Source organism: Pteropus alecto, unplaced genomic scaffold (assembly GCF_000325575.1).
Source record: "Pteropus alecto unplaced genomic scaffold, ASM32557v1 scaffold103, whole genome shotgun sequence".
In the NCBI taxonomy this organism is placed as follows: Eukaryota; Metazoa; Chordata; class Mammalia; order Chiroptera; family Pteropodidae; genus Pteropus; species Pteropus alecto.
In genome coordinates, this window is record NW_006436288.1 from 4997566 (window position 1) to 5020129 (window position 22564).

The 22564-nt window shown below is 34.9% G+C and overlaps 2 protein-coding genes across 2 annotated transcripts in view; one reads left to right on the top strand and one right to left on the bottom strand.

The window, feature by feature from the left end:
- The window catches only part of PLCZ1 (phospholipase C zeta 1), a 38439-nt gene extending 37337 nt beyond the window's left edge, over positions 1–1102 (bottom strand). The window contains exon 1 of the mRNA XM_006912743.1: positions 1032–1102. Coding sequence (XP_006912805.1) covers positions 1032–1102 — 71 coding nt within the window. The remainder of the gene's footprint in view (positions 1–1031) is intronic.
- A 269-nt stretch (positions 1103–1371) lies between these two features.
- CAPZA3 (capping actin protein of muscle Z-line subunit alpha 3) lies at positions 1372–2443 on the top strand. The gene has a single exon (XM_006912664.1). It carries the CDS (start codon positions 1529–1531, stop codon positions 2426–2428), a length of 900 nt encoding a protein of 299 aa, XP_006912726.1. The 5' UTR covers positions 1372–1528; the 3' UTR covers positions 2429–2443.
- The last annotated feature ends 20121 nt before the right edge of the window (positions 2444–22564 follow it).

Below are 22564 nucleotides of genomic sequence, written 5' to 3' on the forward strand. Positions count from 1 at the left end.
GAAAGTAGGGACATTAATTGAGTTCATACTACATCACTAAATACAGTTTCTGCTACTGAGTGTTCAATAAATAGTAACCATATCTGACATAATTATTACCACTATATTAGCAAAATACCTAGCTAGCTATACACATGCCCGAAAAAGCAACATTTCATGTATCATCCAAAAGGGTTAAAAATGTCATGGTGAGTATATATTTGGTATGAAAGAGGAAAATAATCAAGTTTACTTATTACATACTGATATTCTACAAAAATTAGAACACTTCAATTTGAAAAACTGAGATTGAAAAGAATATGACAGTCTATAAAATCATGAAAGGTATTGGTAAAAATCGTTCAAAGATCCACTCAATTTCAGATTGTTAGAACTAACAAGAACCCCTTAAATTTAATGTCTATGACTATTTAATACGGTAAAGCTCATGTTCTTATAAGAAAAAGATACCGGAAGCTAGGGAAACTCAAAAGCTCAGAACAGATATGAAAGGAATAAGTCTATACTTAAATGAGAGGGACGGTAGTTCAGGACTCTTCAAAAAGAACAAGAATTAAGGTGATAAATCAAGATTAAAGAGGAAAAAAGAGGAACAGAAGACTCCGAATGGATATTTGGTCTCCATATTTTCATGACCTGTCGTCCTGTTTCTCCCTTGCATAGGAGTCTCTCCCCATTAGGCGCTGGGTTTCAAATGTAATTAACTCTGCTCCTTTGCAGGAAAGGAATTTCTTGATACTCATCAGCTGCTGTCACTGCCCCTTTTCTAGAGAGAAAGCAGAGAACACACAGTGGTTTGCTGTCTTCGTTCTTTGGAGTTAGCTCACACTTAATCCCCACAGAAACAGAACATAAGATGTGGTCCCTGAACTTCACTGCCCTTGAAACTTTCTGGCTTATTGCTTATGTTTTGACCATCTCCAAACCCACAATATTTATAAATGCTGCACCCTCTGCATCCTCTGGCATTTTTCCATGAACTACCACCAAATTTCATTTTATTTTTGCTATTTTCTTTAAAGCCCTCAAACCTTTCAGCATAACATGTTTCCAGTAGGTTTGGGGCAGCTATTCTGAAAGCCTGGGCATAAGTCAATGCCATTGCGGTCCCCGAAGTGCTACAAAACCCTCTCTAGAAACTCTGGGCTGCTTCTCTAGATCCCTGACAACATATAATGTACCCAGAGACACACTGCTTTTGAAGAAGGTTGTTCACGACGCTAAGTTCTTAAAATCTTCAAAATACACATAACTGGTTGGCCGGACACCGCACTGTCAGGTGACATTTTCTTTTGGGGTTGTGAGCGCCCATTGTGATATCATCAAAAGTTCCACAGCTTATAGAGAAAGGTTCTTTATGACTTCATCAGGAGACTCAGAGCTTGCCAGACAACCTGTTTTCATGGTTAGACATAGCAATCTTAAGCTTGAATATTTAACACCTTGATGGGAAAGGTGACTCATGGAATGTTTTCTCATCCTTTGAACACTCTTTATTTCAGAAGCTTTGCTTCTGCTGCAACCAAACATGTCACGTAGTGTTCTGAGTAAGAAAGAGAAAGAAAGAACAATTCGCAGACTGTTAATACAGGCTCCTCCAGGGGAATTTGTAAATGCCTTTGATGATCTCTGTCTGCTTATCCGTGACGAAAAACTTATGCACCATCAAGGTGAGTGTGCAGGTCACCAACACTGCCAAAAATATTCTGTACCACTCTGCATTGATGGAAATCCAGTCCTCTTGTCTCACCACAATGTAATGGGTGACTTCCGATTTTTTGACTACCAAAGCAAACTTTCTTTCAAATTCGACCTGCTTCAAAACCAGTTAAAAGACATCCAGACTCACGGTATCATTCGGAATGAGACAGAATACCTGAGAAATGTTGTTCTGTGTGCCTTAAAACTGTATGTGAATGATCACTATCCATCAGGAAATTGCAACGTGCTGAGGAAATCTGTGAAAAATAAGGAGTTCTTGATAGCTTGCATTGAAGATCACAGCTATGAGACAGCAAATTTCTGGAATGGCCTTTGGAAATCTAAATGGATTTTCCAAATAAATCCATTTCTAACCCAAGTAACAGGGAGGATTTTTGTGCAAGCTCACTTCTTCAAGTGTGTCAACCTTCATATTAAAATCTCCAAAGACCTGAAAGAAAGCTTGGAAGTAGTTAACCAAGCTCAACTGGCTTTAAGTTTTGCAAGGCTTGTGGAAGAGCAAGAGAATAAATTTCAAGCTGCAGTCTTAGAAGAATTACAGGAGTTATCCAATGAAGCCTTGAGAAAAATTCTACGAAGAGATCTTCCAGTGACCCGCACTCTGATTGACTGGCAGAGGATACTCTCTGACCTGAATCTGGTGATGTATCCTAAATTAGGATATGTCATTTATTCAAGAAGTGTATTATGCAACTGGATAATATAAAGGATTTCTCCTGGTGATTGTCTTGACCTGATTTAGTCATGTTTCTGTGGGGGCTGGAAGGTTATTTTCCTAAAGTTGAGAAGCTACTAGAGAAACCTATAACTTGGCAAATGTAGGTTTAAATTAAGAAGAGAGTATCAAGTAATTTTACTCAGAAAATATTTACCAATAAGGCAAGAAAAGGATATGTAAATGTGTTTCATGGTGGTGACCATCATAAAGCCAGAGACATTTGTTAGAACCTAAAATAGCTTTATAGAATGCGGCACCCAGGAATATAGAGGTGGCCAGGGTTAAGGCTCTGTGTGTGTCTATGTGTGTAGGAATGACCTGACTTTCTTTGGAACTAGAGAAGGTATGCAATGAAAGTCACTCTGCAAATGATACTTCACATTATTCAACTCGGTCCTACACCAACCTCAAGAGGGTGAATTTCAGTAAGTGACATTAGGGTTGGACGAAGAACTATTAGTAAACTTGGACCCACTGCCAACTCTCCCCATTCCCGCCCCCCCCCACACACACACACACATATACACACACAGAATTCGGGATTACTAAAAATCCCAGGCTTTTCTGATAATTAACATGGTCTTTGAAAAATCAACTGGAAAAGCCTGACCTCCTAAGTTTATATTAAACTCTTGTGAAGTCATCACTATAAGCATTTATAAGTGCTTGCTTTCTGCCAGGCTCTGTGCTAAATGATTGCATGCAATTTTTCATCATTGAGTTGGTACTGTTAGTAACCCAATTTTACATGAGAAGAATCTAAGATTTTGAGTTAATTCATCCAGGTACACAGCAAGTGAAAGGTGTGTCTGACTCTAGCAATTACGCTTGTAACCCCTAGGGTATTACAGCTCCTCATGGAGGCCTGTTTCATTAAGAGTTGTAAACTCTCTTGTGCAATGATTCAGGCGAGCATTCCACCCAAAGGAACTGGAACTGGTGGGCTGCTACTTTCTAGCAAAGACAAATTACCTATACCTTATCACTATTCCCAGCAATGTTACTGACCACCCGTGTCTGCTCTCAAAGGGTTCCAACTCTACACCTCTCTAATAAGACTGCTGTAGAGTGGTAGATGGACCCTATTCTCCAGTTCTGACTTATCCAAGAAGCAAAGCATACTTTGGGTCCATGCCATTGAGAAAATGTCTCATTTTATTTAATAATTGTTGGGGCAGAGAAGATTCTATACAGGAATTTCTAAATCTCAAACCTCTCTTCCCCAACTGATGGCTTTTAAAGAATCTCAACAGAATTACATAAGGCATTTCTTTAAAAATACAGCTTCTCAGTACCCATCCTCAGGTTCTTATTTAGTAGGTCAGGAAGTTACATTTTAAACAGGGGTTGCTGGGACCACACTTTAAGAAATATTGCCCTAATCTTAAAGTAACACATCTCTGCTTTCTATTTACTTAATCATTTCCTATAAAATTATTGCCCAATGAAGGTCATTTCTACAACTTCAGTGGATTCACCATGCACAGGCCAAGAATAGGCCTTCACCTATCATGCTAAAAAGTTAAGAACAAACTTTCTAAAGAAAAGCAACAAAGGCAATTGCTCTAAAATATGCCCATCTGACCAAATCTTTAGTAAAAATCTGAATTGACATTATGGTTACATATGTAAGTGTTGATTTTCCAGATCATTCCAGAATAAAACACAATGGTTTAATCACAGAGGCATTCAGCTCCCACTCTAAGACAGAGATTTAAAAATAAAATGTATTGGTATTCCTGGATATAAAAGTCAAATGTACAAATCATAGAAAATGCTTAAAGTATAAAGCATTTTGGCCTATTTCCTTCCATCCAATTTTATGAAAATTGTTTTAAATATTAAGAATATACAGCATACAAAAATTTATATCCTGTTTTTTAACATAACTTCCTATATCATAAATATTGTTTCATGTCATTAAAACTCCTTGAGCACATAAGTTGAATTATTTGCATGATATGTTCACGAACCATAGCAAGAAAACCATTTCTCTATGCATATAAAATTTAGATTTTTAGCATTTTATTTCTGTTACTAATTAGGCTATAGTGAGTATATCTGTGCATAAAGCTTTGCCTGCATTATGGACTATTTCTCTTAAGATAAAGTCCATAAAATCACATATTGAAAAGATGAGAACATATTAATGCTCTTAATACATATTACAAATTGCTTTCTAGAAAGATTTAACAATTTATAATCCCATCGGTAGCAAAAGAGAGTGTCTAGCTTACCAGAGTAATCTTGGCAATACTGAATATCAAATTTTTTCTTCAATAGGCAACAAACCTTAAGACAATATAAAACAAATAAAAGTATTTCACTAACTTATGCTACACTATACCAAAAGCATTTCTATGATGATATTACTTGGTAGTTATTTTCTTTATATGGAGACTGGCATAGCCAGAAAAATCTACAGCAGCTACTCTCTCTTCTCTGTACCTTTATCACACACACACACACACACACACACACACACACACACACACACTTAAACCTACACTATGACCACATACATACATACATGTCTAGGCATATACTCAAATATACACAAAATGCTTCAGATCCTGAAGACTCAGTGCAGTATTTTATTTACTATTCCAGTGTTCTCACGCCCCAGTCCCATTCCCAACTGGAATGTAAGCTCCATCAGAATGATGACCTTGTCTGTTCCAAGTACCTAGTCCATTATCATCTGACATACAGTAGATAATAAATAAATGAATGAACATATGAACAAGAATAATAAAGATATGAAGCATGGTAGGTTTAATTGGCCTTAAAGTTTTGTAAACCATCAATACCTGCTGTCCCTTTAGAAACCATGTGTCCTGCAGATCCTCAAGGCTGGTACCATAACCCCTCATTCTAAGGCAACTGATTGCATTCTGAAGCTGCCACTGACTACCTTCAGCTGATGAAAACCTTTGTGTTTTTTTTCCCCACTCCAAATAAAGGTTTCTCCATTAAATTTAAGAAAATCAAATACTTCAAAAGTCATATGTTTCTTTCCATTTTACATGATCCTCTGACAAAGACTTTCTGCCCTACTCCTTCCAGGAGTAGTCCAGAAAGCAGGGTGTGTGAAGGGGCATACATCCTTCACCTTGCTCCTATGTCAGAGTGAGTCCTTGCTGTTCCAGGACATGCCCTAGCCTTAGGCTTGCCTTGAGATTAAAGCAGGCTTCAGCTTTCCTTCTCTGTTTGAACCTTCAGCATAGTGTATAAGATCCAACTATTCCCTTTTACACATCACACTGGTCTCAGATAATCAAATAGAGCTTCTGTTAGACTCTCTAGATATTTATGAAGTCCCCATTTAGTGAATCAATATGAAAAGTATTTGCAAGTTACTGCCACTCAGCCAATTTTTGGCCGTGTTATTGATTTATCTCACTTCTTCAATCTTCTCATTATGACACACCTCTTAGATTCTTGTCCTTTTACTTAATTTCAGCAGCTTCTCAGGATACGCTACTATTCTTAAAGAATGGTTCCTAGACTAATATTTCCTCAATTCCAGTGAAATCTATCTCAAATCCACGTCGGTCACTGGTCTGTCACTCCTGTTGAGCAAGCAATTTCTTCCTTATTAACTCCTATAGCATTCTTCATGATATGTTCTCAAATTTGTACTCCATTTAAGCTCCAGGTCTTCATCATTCCTTTACTTTGTAAATGACATTGTCCCTTCACTAAAATACATACCTTCAAAAACAGCTCTCACAGCTTCCTTTCTCTGCACCTAATATGTATTTACATTCTTCTCTTTCCAATAGTCTCCAAAGAAATGTATGATTTTTTCTAAATCTCTTCACTTGATCCTAAATCCTTGATCTTTTGTCCTCCAGACAGACTCTTCATTCATCAATTATCTTTTTCATTCTTTTTGTTGTTGATTTTCTCATCTTTTAAAAAATTTGTTTTATAATTGTAGTTGACATACAATAGTACATTAGTTTCAGGTATATAACATAGTGATTAGACATTTATAAACCTTACAAAATGATCACCAGAATAAGTCTAGTATCCATCTGGCACTGTACATAGTTATAACCATGTTATTGACTATATTCCCTACGACGTACTTCACGTCTGTGACTAATTTTATAACTGCCACTTTGTACTTCTTAATCCCCTTCACCATTTCCACCTAAACTCCGCCCCCCACCATCATTTTCATTCTTGACTCTTCACTTTCTCTAACCCATCTTGGCTCCTCTCCTCTATCAACAAACATACTCAGTACTAACTATCCTAAAAAAAATCTTACCTACAAATTTTTCAGCTCTTTTCACCATGAAACTTTTCAAAAGATTATCCTATTCTTAATTTTTTTTGCTTCCTTACCACATAATATTTTCTTAAAGAAACTGATTTAATCAAGAGCCTGTTTTGCTCTGCGCATTCTACCAAGCAATTTCACCTGCCTCATTGAATCCTTATAAGAACCACATAACTGGGAATTATTTTTTATAGCTTAGGAAACTAAGAATACCCTTAAGTAACTGCCAAATTGACACATCTGGTAAGTGACAGAATTGGGATTCCAATTCAGGTCTGTAACACTTTAAAACTCCTACCCTTTATACTATATCCTGCTGCTTTAAATCTGCACCTTCTGGCTCCCAGTCCAACAGTCTAATGAAAACCCATTCTCAAAAGTTTTCAGTATCACAATTGTTCATTCCAATGACTTTCCTTCAATTACCATCATGGAACTTAACTATTTCTTTATACTGAAAAACTTATGTCCTTAATTTTAACTGCATCTTAGTCTCCCGTTCTCTCATTCCTTTCATTTCTCTTCCTCCACTGTATCCCACACTCAAACATAGGCATCCTGCAAACGTTAATTCTCCATTCTCTTCTTTTTACATTATCACCCTCATTCACCAAGGTTTTCAGCAAACAGCCCATTATTCATCAAGTATGACAATACTAAAGTAAACACTCACTATCCATGGCCTATTACTAAGGAGTTCTTCAAAACTATATTTTTTACAGAATAGTGCATCTTTTACTCTCCCTCTTGGTATATTTTTGTTGCTTATGTTTCTGTTTTTTTATTTTATCATTGAACTTGTCACTAAACATTATATTCTAAAATACAACCTTGACCACACTCTGCCAGGACAAATTTGCATAAACACATCTCTCAGTTCTACTTGACCTCCAGGAATATCCTATCTTGCACTGTTCCCCCTTTGTCCACACTGACTTCCACTATCCCTCCAACCCTGGTTCTCCCATGCTTTATCAGTGAAAGCAGAACATCTACTAAATAATCATACAGATTACTCCAATCAGCCTAATTTAGGGCTTCATTTACACATTTCCAATATTACATACAAATTCTACCTTACAGTATCATAATCAACATTTCCAGAACTAAGCTTTTATTCCTCCCTGCCTCTCTCTCCCTCGAGCAAATTACTCTTTCTTTTCTTCTGCTCTTAGAAGTACTATCTTGTCATTAACTCAAGGCTAAACCTTCAAGCATCCTTAACTTCTTTACTATTTCCTAAAATCCAATTAGTCACTGAGTATTCTTATTTCTGTCTCTGCAAATTTTTCTTATTCATTACCTTTGTCGCCTTATCAACAATCTCTGTTACTTCTCGCTTACCAAGTTTTCTAACTGGTCTGCCTTCATTTTTTTTTTTTTAAATATGAAGTTCTGCCAAATTAATTTTCATAAACCTCAAATGATTATTCATTTTCATTACTCACAATCTCGATCAAACACGTTTAAAATGATATCTGTTGACCAGAGAATACATTTCAAATTCCCTGGCTTAGCATTCTCAGGTCCTCCATGATCTCAGTGCCCTTACCTCTTCCATGGACCTAATACAGCAAAACTAGACTCGATCATCTTTTCCAAGAAGCCTAAGAGAAGCTTCACCAGAAATGCTCTCTACATGTCCTAAATGTGGACACATTTTATCTAATTCTGCCTTGGTACTTGTCCACCCTAATTTGACCTGTCCTGTTTCTCTTAACAGACTAAAGAAAGGATTTGTGTTTCATTCATACACAATATAGTGGAAGTCTATGAAATTTTGAGTCAGAAAATCTAAGTTCATGCTCTGATTCGACCAATTACTATTTTTATGCCACTAGGCAAGGGTAAAATATATGATTTCTTTGCTACTTGGTTGTTTTATTTGTTAAATGGTAAAATGCATACCTGGCATGATGTTTTACATATACCGGGTCAGCAATAAATGGTTAGTGCATAAAAAAATGTCCAAGAGAACAGAGCTTCCACCAGTCTCAGGTTGGCCAGAGCTTCACAAGCAATATTTTCCAAACATAAGAGAAAGTTTCTGAGAGCATCAGTCCTCAATCCAACCAAACTCTTCACCTTTCAGGAATTCTAATTTGCAAATGCCTCTGAGTTAGAAGTACAGTTTTGTATTTTAAAGATCTTTCATAGTGTCTGGCACGTGATAAGAATATAATTCCCACACTACATTTCCCTGACAATTCATTCTTGATGTCTTATTATATGCCACGTGGACACAGATCCCTTAAGGAGGTTCCAAGGACAAGATTTGTCTTCCAAATTTAATCGGTCTGTGTCCCAGCAGAAAACAGATGCAAATACAAATTGGATAGTTCAAAGAAGATATAATGAAGGGATTATCAACAAAGATGTGGGCATACTGGGGACAGTGGAATGACACGGAAACAGTTCACATCCTTAGAACAAGGTTAGGGAGTGGCCACTAGAATCTTAAAGGAGGAGTCAATGTAATCAATGTAATGGGCCACCAGTCAAGGGCAGTAATCTGTGGAGAGACGCCAACAGCCTGAGGACACCGCTCCAGGAAAAGAGCAAGGTCATAAATGCTTTCCTCCGTTCTCCAGCTTCCATCAGAGCTACCCACTGGCAAACCCAACCAAAAAACAGAGGGCGAGACAGTCCATTAATACAGTCCATGCACATCAGCTTCCCAAGGCCGGTGGTAGGGCAGTGAAGGGAAGAAAGCAGAGCTGGAGGGGAAAATGGGAAGATAACAGACATACATTCACTCTTCTGAATGTGATTTCTGACACCTTCAGGGCTTTTGTTTTAGTAAGATGAACATCTGGGATTTACTAAATATATTTCATCCTTTTGTTCTTTAGAAATGTTATTAGCATAAGTAAATAAATATAGTTTGTAGTGCTACATAAAACGTGTTTGGAAGGATTCCAAGTAATTTTTTGTATATTTTAGTTCGTTTTAACTGCCCTGAAAAGAGCAACTTCTTCTAGGTTATAAATACAACAGCTTTCTTGTATTAATTTTATTACATAACTATAATGCTTATCATACTGTTCTTATCTCCCTAGTTACTTTTTATCCTTATTTTTGAACATTTAAAGTGCCCACACTTTGCAAACACCATGTTCATGCTCCAGACTCATATGAATAAAAAAGAATTTGTAGTGTAACTAGTATTTACTAATTAGACAGATTTATCTTTTCATTCCATAGGAATATGATCTATGACCCTAAGAGCATGCAAATGCAGCCCTCAGTTCAGACAGTCATGACATGAGTGGAAAAAAATATATGTTTTTTAACAGAGATAACTGAACAGTATCCCAATATTTCTTAATAAGTATTTCCCACATTCACTTCAGTACTTCTTTTTATACCTCATTCTTATACAAACACTCTTTAATCCAACAGTTCAAACTCTTCTGCATGTATAAAAAATAAAAATAAAGGAAAATCAGGGCTCTTTTACCAAACTATTATTATAGCATAACGAATGCCTAAAGTTCCAGAAGAGTCTCTAGTGTTTGTTTAGAATTAAATTAGCCATGTCTCACACAGGGAATCATATGTCAAACTGATCTCTTCAGAATTTCTAGAAATCTTTGAGAAGTGTCATAATCTCTAATGATGAAACCTCAAGAAAGAGAAGACAATCTAATGACAGTGGCTGTTTACACAGTTACAGAGTATCAATCAGTGCATTATCTTGGATCTGCCATTAACTCCCAGCATACATTTATCCGTAGAAAATTTGACTATGGAAAATTTGAGTTAGCCTGCATTAACCTACTTAGCTTGGTCCAGGATATCTTTCTAATGCACCTGCCAACATTCACTGTCACACTGTATTCATTTTACCCAGGAACACTTCACATCAAACCCTTCAGAACCTTGTAGAACAATTTGACCTGGCTACCCAACCTGTCTGTATGCGTATCTCAGCTTCTTCCTTTCTAAGGGACTACAATACCAAGATCCTCCCTTAAGTTACTGCAAAGATTTTTAACTCTCTCCCAAAATTATTTTGCAAAACATTTTCACTGACTTATTACTAACTGCTTCCTTTTTATCTCCTAGTCACTCAATTCCTTCTTTAAAATTAATTTTTAAAACATAGTTCTTTATAGATGTTATGTGTGAGGGCTAAAAAAAATAATACTTTTCCTTCCACCTTCTAAGTTCTTCTAGCTCGTTAATAAGCAAAGTAACAGAGGCAGATTAACAGGAGAAAATCAAAAAAATTTAATACATGTGCATGTAGAATTTACATAAGCATGAAAATTCTAAAGATAGTGAGGCAACACTGGGTATATATGACATTTTGAAAAAATAAGAAAGTTGGGGAGGGGGGGACAGAGTATTAGATTTCAGAAGTGAGAATGGGCAATTTTACAGGTAGTTGAGAATGAGCATAACATACATGACAACTCAGAAACAATGGGACACAGCTAACAGCTCTCTGCCTGAAGCTCTCTTATTTATCATACTTAATTCAAATTAAGCCAAGGAGAACATCCTCAGATTTCCTTCCTGAAGCAAATTTTTCTTTCTGAATATCTTGGGCAGAAAGTAGGGGAGGGTCAAAGGTTCTTCCTGAGTCTTGTTTCTTAATAAACAGCTTAAAAACCAATAACACAAAAGACAGTTTCAAGATGGCAAAACTCTGGTTTCCTTCATATACCTTAAAGAAAAAGATCTTATCTCACTTACTTTAGTGATTTCATTAAACAGTCTGAAACATAATGAGTGTTCAGTAGATATTTCTTGAATATGTAGATGGATGATTAAAAGAATGAATACATTAAAGAAAAAAATAAACTCTATTGCAGTTTTTTTAAAATAGATATCTTTTCCACTAAATATTTTCATTTTTAAAGCATAAAGAAGTAAATGTTAATCTGAAAATGCACACAAAGGATGTCCTGAGGTTTAAAAAGAAGTGTCTGGAATTCAATGGACAAGCAAGTTCAAAAATGTTATCTATGTTCTCACTTGGAGAGTCTCATTGTACATTAACATATTAAAGGCTCTGAGATAGTTTGCCTCTAGAAAAAATACTTAGACTTCTGGTCAAGATGGCAGAGTAGGCAAATGATAAAGGAGTTTATCATCACCAGTCCAGTATTACAGGAAATACTGGAGGAACTTCTTTAAGAGGAAGAAAACAGAAAAAAAATCAAAAATATAAATAACAAAAGGGCAATAACTACATATCTATCAACAATTAGTTTAAATATAAATTAATTAAATATTCCAACCAAAAGACACAGGGTGGCTGAATGCAAAAGAAAATAAGACCCTTACATATGCTGCCCACAAGGGACTCACTTCAGATCAAAAGACACACACAGACTGAAAGTAAAGGGATGGAAAAAGATATTTTATGAAAACAAAAACAAACAAAAAAGCTGGGGTAGCAATACTTATACCAGACAAAATAGACTTTAAAACAAAAGCTACAACAAGAAACAAAGAAGGACCAGGAATTTTACTTCTGGGTATTTATCCAAAGAAACTCAAAACACTAATTTGAAGGAACATGTGAATCCATATCCCATTGTAGCATTATTTACAACAGTCAAGATATGGAGGCAACCTGGGTGTACATCAATGAATGAATGAATAAAGAAGAGGTGGTTTGTATATATAATGGAATATTACTCAGCCATAAAAAAGAATAAAATCTTGCCATTTGCAACATGGATGGATCTAGAAGGTATTGTGCTGAGTGGAATAAGAGAGAAAAAGACACATACCATGTGATTTCACTTACATGTGGAACCTAAAGAACAAAATAAACAAAAACAGAAACAGACTCATAAATACAGAGAACATTTTGATGGTTGTCAGATGGGAGGGAGGTCGAAGAGTAGGTGAAAAAGGTGAAGGGATTAAGAAGTACAAATTGGTAATTACAAAATAGTCATGAGAACAGAAAATATAGCATGAAGAATATAGTCAATGATATTATAACTATGTATGGCATCAAATGGTTACTAGATTTACAAGAGTGATCATTTCGTAAGTTATATAAATGTCTAATCACTATGTTGTATACCTGAAATTTATACAATATTGTACATCAACTGAAATTGAAAAATAAAAAATTATTTAAAAAAATAACTGCTCACAAATAATACACATTCTTCAAGAACACATTTTTTTTAATATACATTAAATGTATTAGACTAGTTGCCTCTGCAGGATAAGCAAAAGATATGGGCTATAGGGAATAAAAGAAAATAGATATATGGATGAATTAAAAACTTGAAACAAGAGAACAAGGAAACAAAATTAATAAACAAAAATAACTACAAACACAAAAAAGAGGAAACTAAAGGAAAAATAAACAGAACTAAAAATTATTTTTTCCTTATTCGGAAGTAGCATGAACTTAAAGCCCCCAAAGATGAACTGAAATAGTCTCTCCACAATTCTCCTTCCTTCCCTCCACTCAGGGAGAAAGCATCACCCCTCATCTACAGCTCAAGTAACTGTGGAAGATCTGCACACATAGAGCTGAGGTCTTGGACCGGTTACAGCTGTACTGTGAACAAAGTCAGAAATGCCAGTCGTATGTCTGTCTGAGGTTGAATTCCTCAAGATGAGCACAAACTGGAATTGGAAAGAAAAATTTACCTCTGTTTCCACCTAGGGGTGATCAGAAAAGGTGAGCTTGGCTTCATAGGCTGCCACTGGTACCAGTTCATCGTCTAAGAGAGATCAAGAGGTCAGGACTTGTGGAGTGTAGGGTTCTAACTGGAATCGCAAAGTTACTGTATTTCTTACTAAGTCAGTGGATTATGATTGTCTGACCACAAAGATATAGCTTTACTGTGACTCACACAAAATTGTAACAATTTTTTGTTTAATAAAACTGCTTTGCAGCATACATAAATTACTTGCTTCTCCAGTTTTCCTTCATTCTGATCCTCAGTTTTCTTCATTTCTATTTTGTTCCTTCACCTAGTTTCCTGATGGTGAAGAAAATTAGCAGAAAGAAGTTTTTGAACTATTCATTTGAAAATTTTTACTTATTATTAGTTCAATGAATGTGTCAGAAAAATCAAAACCACAAAGATAAAATCCATTTCTCTTTAACCAGAGTGCTGCATTCGAAAGAATTTAGCTGTAAAATTATTAGTGATATTTTTCTGGGAAATGACAGTATAACTGAAGATCAGTTGACACTTTTCAAACAGGTATTGGAGATACTTTTGTGCCCTTGCCACATAATCATACGTATTCTCAGGATGCCCTGGAGTTTCTGGCACAAAGAACAGACAGAACACGACTTGCTACTAGACAGCCAATTTACATCTACCCTACAAGATGTGATTCTGGGAAGTACGGTGCATTTCTACAGTTAATACTGTAGCAGTAGAAAATACTTTGGGCATTCCTATATCCAAACTCAAAATATATACAATAACGTTTTAAGCATAATATTAAAACATAGCTCTTATGCACTGAAGCCAAAAGCTATTTGGAATGACTAAGGTGAGAAAATACCTTATGGAGTCAGTAGAATGCAAGAGAGTACCTCCTGATCCCTCCACCATCACCATCCATCAAATCCAGAGTTAGAAATCTATATACACTCTCCCTCAAATAAAACTATACTCCTCTTCTGCATCTCCACCGTATAGGTTTCTCCTGGGAAAGTAGCCAGGGAAAGCTATAAATGATACCAAGAGCAAACTCTTTCCAAAGGCCTACAGAACCTGGGAATATATAAATCAAGCTGAATTCATCTACCATTGATGGAACAAAACATTACCTATAGCCTGTAATGTTTTATTGCATTAGACTCATGGCTTAAATAAGTTACTTTTCATCAATTTATTCTGTGATTGTCCTAAAAAAACACCCCTGTACCAGCAACTATGAGATGTAAAAGGTAATATAAGTGATAATCTTGGCTCTCCAGGAGCTTAAAAATCTTGATGCTGCAATGCTAATGAAACAGAGGAATGACTGTATGTCAAATAACTAGTGTCCTTACAAAGAGTGATAGATACTAGTATTTAATGAAACTTCAAGTACTATCTCAAGCTTCCTACCATTTGGAGGTAATTTTAACAGAGAGCATTAGCATCTTTGCTCTTTGTTCCGAAAGGCCCAAACGGTAGAAAGAATGAAAAAGTAATATTTCCCTTCATGGGACACAAGGTTTTGAATTCTGGAATCTCTTGTTCTAGAATTAATGGCTTTTTCTGATTCAGGTCCAAAGAAAGTGAATTAAGTGGGCTTATCCTCAAGAGGCAGGAGATGGCGGATTTTGTGTTTTAAACGTAGAGATAAGTAAGGCTAATAAAAGCCTGGCAGAGACGTCACACTATTCCCACCACATGCCACGAAGTGTCAGGAACACTGATAAGGCTGCTCATGCAACCAGCAGGAGAATTACTCCCAAATCCCACCTATGTCATTGAAATCGGATATTCTACTTTTCATGCGTTTGTCACGAAGCCTTCTTAGCCATTTCATGAAAATAAACTAAGGTCCAGTTTATAAGAAACATAAATTTTATTTTCTTTCATTACTATCGACTGAATTCCAGACCTTATTTACTTACTTTTTTTTAGATGTTCTGCTATTTCCACTTTTTTCTTAATATTTTTTTTTTATTTTTCAATTACACTTGACATAGAATATTATATTGGTTTCAGGTGTACAACATAGTGACATTTATATAACTTATGAAGTGATCACCCCAATAAATCTAGTACTCATCTGACACCATACATAGTTATTACAATATTACTAACTATATTCCCTATGTTATATTTACATCCCCATGACTATTTTGTAACTACCAATTTGTACTTCTTAATCCATTCACCTTTTTCACCCATCCCCCAACCCCTCTCCCATCTGGCAGCCATCAAAATGCTGTTATCTATGAGCTTATTTATGTTTTGTTTGTTTGTTTGTTTTTTAGATACCACATATAAGTAAAATCACATGGTATGTGTCTTTCTCTGACTTATTTCACTTGTATAGTCAATGCTGCCACCCCTGGCCCCTCAACCAGGGCACGTTCACCCTACCACAAGTGATTGATGCTAGGAGTCCCCCACCTCCAACCTTGCACTAATTCAAGACAATTTTGCACCCTTTTCCCAGCTTCTAAGCAACAGGCAAGACTGGTTAGGGCCATTGTTGTGACTGCATCTGCAGTTCACTTTCCCCTTTCTAACTCAAAAACTGGCAAACTTTTTATGTTTTAGGCTTTGCAGGCCACATAAGGTCAATCTCTGTCAGATATATATATATATATTTTTTTGGCCCTTTAAAAATGTAAAAAAAAAAAAAAAAATTCTTACTGCGCTCAGGGCCACATACAAACAGGCTGTGAGCCTGTTTGTTTTTTTTTCTACCAAAACGAATTTCCTCACCTGCACCCCACAGGTGTTCATTCCAAGGGAACTCCCCAGCAAATATCCTGCAAGCAGATCTCTGTCTCAGAATTTGCTTCCCGGGGAATCTGACCGTGACAGCTTGGCAAAGGAAATAATTGATACCAAAAAAGATTTAACAAGATTTTGCTAGACAAAGGTGTAATGATGTTGATTTTACCTAAGCTATATGATCTTAGAAAATAAGGATGGTTAATCCTCCCAACCTTCTATTTTCCAAAAACCCCTACCCTATTATGTTCCAAAAAGGGCTTACTGAAAAGAACCACCTATCTCATAAATGACTAGCTGAACTGTTTGTCCACTCAAAACTAGCTTGTAACCAAGGTAAACATTTCTTGTTCACCTGACTCACTGCAACTCTGACTACAAAAACCAATCCCAACTATAAAATCGTTCCATCTATAACTTGTCTATTCTTCCCTATAAAATCTAAGGCAAAATCACACTGCCGAGACACTCTGAACCTCATATCTGGGATGCTCTCCCTATTGCAATATTCTAAATAAAATCAATCTCCTTTGTTGTTCTGAGTTTGTTTTTTGTTTTTGGGGGTTTGTTTGTTTGTTTTGCCTTTGACAGTGATTAGATGACTGCCAGCACTAGAAACATAATGTACAAAAGCACAGAAGTACAAAAGGACCTGGCACTGTCAGAGACACTAGAAAGTTTGATGTGGTGGGAATAGAAAGTCATGGCTGGAGCAGTAGAAGAGGCAGCAGCAATAAGCTGGATAATATTGAAGGGCCTTGCATATTAAACCAAGCATTCAATCCTTAATGTGGGAAAATTCCTGAGGCCTTTGTACAGTCTCCTCTTGGAGGTAAAGGGTCTTGACCACTAACTAGGGTCGACTATTTCCAGCAATGGATAAAAACATAGACTTTATTTTTTTTTAATTAAATGTACTAGGGTGACATTAGTTTTTTTTAAAAAAATTATATAGGTTTCAAGTGTACAATTCAATAATACATCATCTGTATATTGCATTTTATGTTCACCACCCAAAGTCAAATCTCCTTCTGTTACTATATATTTGGTCCCCTTTACCCTTACTTACCACCCACTCCCCCCTTTCTCTCTGATAAAATCCCAATGGCATTTTTTAAAGAAATAGAACAAAAAGAAAAAAAAAATCAGATATATATGGAATCACAAAAGACCAAAAAGCCAAAGCAATCCTGAGAAAAACAGAAGGCCAGAAGAATTATATTGCCTGACTTCAAATTATACTACAGAGTGACAACAATCAAAGCAGCATGGTATTAGCTGAAAAACAGACACACAGACTAATGCAACAGAATTAAGAGCCCAGAAATAAATCCATATATACATGGGCAAATAATTTTTGACAAAAGAGCCAAAAAAATACAATGGAGAAAAGAAAGCCTCTTCAATAAATAATTCTGGGAAAATTGGAAAGCCACATGCAAAAGAATGAAACTAGACTGCTATCCATTACCATATACCAAAAATTAATTCGAAATGGATCAAATACCTAAATATAAGACCTGAAACAATAAACTGCATAGAAGAAAACATGTAATAAATTCATGGACCTTGGTTTTAGAGAAGATTTTATGAATTTGACCTCAAAGGCAAGGGAAGTAAAAGCAAAAATAAATGAATGGGACTATTGCAAACTAAAAAGCATTTGCACAGCAAAAAAAAGAAAAAAACAAACTTTAAAAGTTGTCATCAAGAGAACATGGTCCCTGAGACAAAGGTTATCAGCTAACAAATCCTTAAAATTCTCAAAAAATTTTGGAAAACTGTATGTTCACTTATACATTTCTAAGTTACTCCTAAGATTTTTTAATAAATAGTTTAATTATAGTTGCATATAATTTCAGATATATCATAAATAACGGCATTTTGAAATAAGATATTCATATCAAGTTTTTAAAAGTATCCAGTAGAATCTAAATACCCTAGATTTATTTTAAAAATCAGTTAACAAACACTTTCCTAAGTTTATATGTTTCTTTTATCTCCTTAAACTTTTCCATTTCATTTCACTAACAAATTTTATCCTAATGTAATATATTTTTATGCTGGAGGTAAAAGTCATTTATGCTGGAAGGTGTAATACATCTTTGCTACAAAAATATGTATATAATTTTTTCTTGTGCCCCTAGGATCTAAGAGTTTTAAAAATATTTCTTTAATAGAAACATTACAAAGAAGCAAGTGTGCAAAATCTCTGTGACATAGAGTAAGACAAAAACTCTGCCAGATATTTCATGCTTTTGTTCATTTTCTTATTATTAGCTAGAATTCTATTTCTAGCAGTCTAGAACTAGATAGCACAAACCTTATGATGGCAGTTTTCCAACCGGGTTATGAGTTATCTTTGAGAATCTGCAAAGAAAGTCAAGAAAATTGTTTTTAAGATTCTTAACTTCCACATGAACTCTTCCTGAAATATATCTGCTGAGAATTCTACATGTTCAAGCAGATTCTCTTTTGACATCTTCCTTTTTGTATATAATATCTTTACCTCCACTCTATAAAACAAAGGCACATCCCTCATCTAAAACTTACTGTGTGGTATGTTTCCCCAGGTTGTAAAAAGTTCTAGGGTGCTAAGCAAAAGGATGGTGAGTGCTGGTTGAGTGTTGTCATATTCTAAATTCAAATACATTTGGTGAGTGGAATAATGCCTCTTCACCTCTTCCATTGCCTTGAGTGTTGTAGAAGAATGCATCTTTCTTGAGAGACTGTCTTGAGAACAAGGTTTTCCATTTAAAGGTAAGTGATTCTTCCCAGCTATTTCCACTTGTCATCCTTCATCCATGTTATTACCTTGAAATGAAGATCCAAAGTATTACTAATTAGGTTGCCAATGTTTTTACATGTAACTGGAAAGTATTCCAACACTAAAATTTTTTTAAAATACTGGATGAAAACTATAAACATTTTATGTGATTTCTTTAAGATTGGAATTCATTATTTGCTCATGCAATTAAATTTATTTTCTCAAATCATTTCATAAATATTTATTTCAATTTCAGTCAGCCTAATCTTTTTCATCAACAAAATGTTTAATATTTTCTACTTCCTATAGCAAAAAATACAAATGCTAATTCTTGGACTAAGTAATTTTTAGCAGTATACCGTCATTTCTTTCACAAAATAGGAAATTTGATTCTAGATTTACTTTATTTTATGCATAGTTCTTATTTAATTATACACCAAAGCTGAACCTCAGAGTTTAATACATGCACATACACATTTCCTAAAGTAATACTATGCTGATACCATAGTCTTTTTTCATAAATAACTCATAATTTTACATATAACAGTCCTGCAAATTAAGAAATAAAAATGGCATTTTATAATGCTTTCGACTTAGAATATGGACAAATTAAATTATAATAGAGATGAAAATTTTTAGTCAGTGACTACTTTTAGTAATCTAGGTTATAAGATGGTATTTCTACTTTATTTCACAGTGATTTTTATATTTCTAAAAATATGTATTAACACATTTATTGAAAGTGAAATCTTGAAGTTCTTTTTTTTTTTTTGATCTGGCTGATTGGTTTGACAATGAGGGTTGGTTTTGCTAATTAAGTTATACGCTGGATATTTTCCACTAATTAAATGAGTTAACTCTGCAATTCCTGAAAACAACTATTGTCAACCTCTTTGTGTCACTGACACACAAAGAAGTTGTAATTACTCCCTATCATGTTAGGTATAATATAGTCACCTCGCCCTCAGGTAAGCAGTGACCAATCTGTTTCATAGTGTTTGAGATGGGGTTGTGGCACGGAGGGCGTGGTGGCAAGGAGACCAATTGGGGGCAGAGCAGGGCGAACATCTTCACTATTCGATCATTTGAAATAACTCCAGGAAAATAAACTTTTAGCAGTATACTTTTAGCTGTACAGCTGAAAAACCAGTATATCTTTCCTACTGTAGAGCTAAAAACCTGGTATAAGCAAAATCTGTTTATTACTTAATATTTTTATAGGAAAACAAAAGGGACTTTATTGAAAAACTCTTTAAGCTAATGTCTGCTTCTTCGACTTCTGAGTATTTCATTGACTGCCATATAATGGGACCTATTAATTCATTTAGGGTATATGAAGTAGAAGAGAGTCCTTCTTCTTACATAATAATCATGTAAACTAGGTGATATGTAATTTCATATTTTCAAAATTGTCATATATATGAAATATAAATGAAAAGGGATTTGGTTTTCAAAACCTAAATACTTCTGTATTCTTCGTGTTTATTATGATAAAAATATAAAGAAAAAGGAAGAAAAGTCTTTTTCATCTCTATGAAATCCTAGTAGAAAAACTGATTAAGTGCTTTAATTTACATTTTAAAAATTAATCTCGCAACATTTTATACAAAATTTTATAATTGGTTCTATAGTTAATTAAAATTTCATTAGTGAGCAGATATGAAAAGCACAGCTTATTTGAAGTATTTATTATTCCTTCTTGGATTGGTAATGAATTAAAGCCTCAAGTGCATCTGTATTAAAGTCACCTTCCTACTCATCTATCTATACTCTCAGAAAGTAATATGTTAAAATCAAGAGGGCTTCATATACTTCGTGCTATTATTTTGCCTGCCTAATTTGTGGATGTAAATTTATTCTACGGTACTTTCTGAAAAATGAACTACTATTTCAGTGAACATAGTCTTTTCCAGTCCAGTTACTTTAATAATTAATATTCTATTTGAAGTTCATTTTTATTTAGCATATTACAACTTTTGTAAACATTTTTCTCTACATAAAAAGGTCAGTTTGAAGTCAGATCATCATTAACTGTTCTAACCTGTAGGTTCTTCATGAAATAAGATGTTATTTAAGACAGAGTTAAAGAATCCAATCATTGATACAAATATCCATCTTTTTTAAGATACTTGCTATATTTCTTAATTATAAATGTCCTACCATGAAATTGATTAAATTATCTACAAAGTAAAATGGGTATTTATAGATATTTTTAGTAGTACTGAAAATTATTAAGATCTATTTCTGTATTCAGAAAATCATGAAAAACATTCTTTAAGGGTTTAAAATATTTTCTATTATGAAAATTTCTCAATTTATTACAAGCCAATTAAAAATAAAAAACCTATTGTAATTATGAAGAGTATAGCAGACTCACTACTATAAATATACATTTTCCCACTGCTATACTATGTATGGTTAATTTTTCCCACCTGAAGTGGGAATAAGATGTTTTGATGAAAGATATGAAGTTTTTAGTATTCTTCTATCTTTCCACAACAAACAACTATGTGGGCCTCAAATCCTACATTAATTTAAGGACAGAAAGAAGACTCTAACCCTACTCAACTTCTATACAAGGATGAGTCACAAGAAATTGCTGATATTCAGCCATTGGGGAGTCATAGAATTGGCAATTTCATATAATTTAGCCTATACAGCCAGTGTTTATTTTTAACCCAGTTCCTCTGTGGTTTTAGCTTGTGTTCTCTATAGAGAAATTCTGTAGAAGTGTCTACACTGCTACTTAAGAGACATGGCAGGGGCTAGGAAACCTTATGGGTGGGGCCCTAATACTTTGTTTTTGATTCAACCAGACAAGCTCTGTTTTGTTGTTGTTGATATTGCTGTTTTGTTTAGTTATATAATGGGGTTCCTAGTAAACATTATTCAAAAAGACACATTTCTAAAAAATAATTTTAAAAATAATTTTGAAAAACCATAGATATATTCCAGTATTACAAAAAGAAAGTGAAATGATAGTATTATAAAAATGCAAAGGTGATCTCATCCAATGCCCTCAATTTATAGAAGATACTGAAGCCCTGAGATTTGAGGTGCTTTCCCCAAGGCCACAGTACTATTCAATAGCAAAGCCATTACAGAAGCCAACTCACTTCTTTTCAAATCCAGTGTCCTTTCTCTTCAATACATCATTTGATAATATTACTCCCTCACCATTACATAACCCAAGACTTCCATTTCCTACACTATACCTGTCTAGTTCCTTCATCTACGCTTTATGTGTTATGCTATCCGGACGCTTTACCATCTTCATTTCTTCTACTGATACTTCAACTTCTCAAGTTTCCTCATAATAAGTAGTACCCAAAATCAAATATAACATAACTTGATATATTTTGACCACTGTTAAGTATAGTGGGACCATGCCCCATTTGCTCTAGGCACTAAAGTTATATTGTTAGCCCAACGTTTCATTAGTCACTTTATGGTTGTAATGAAAGTGTCAGATGCTACTTTCAGGACTGTCTCCAAGCTTCTACCACTTTAAGAATTAAAAAGGCAAACACTATGAATGGTCACCTCAGATCCAGGAAAAGAAAGCCATGAGAATAAAATGGAGCCTTCTGGGTAGAGAAATGGACTGTATCATCATAACAAAACTCTGCTGGAAGACCTAGTTATCGTGCAGTAAAGCATAT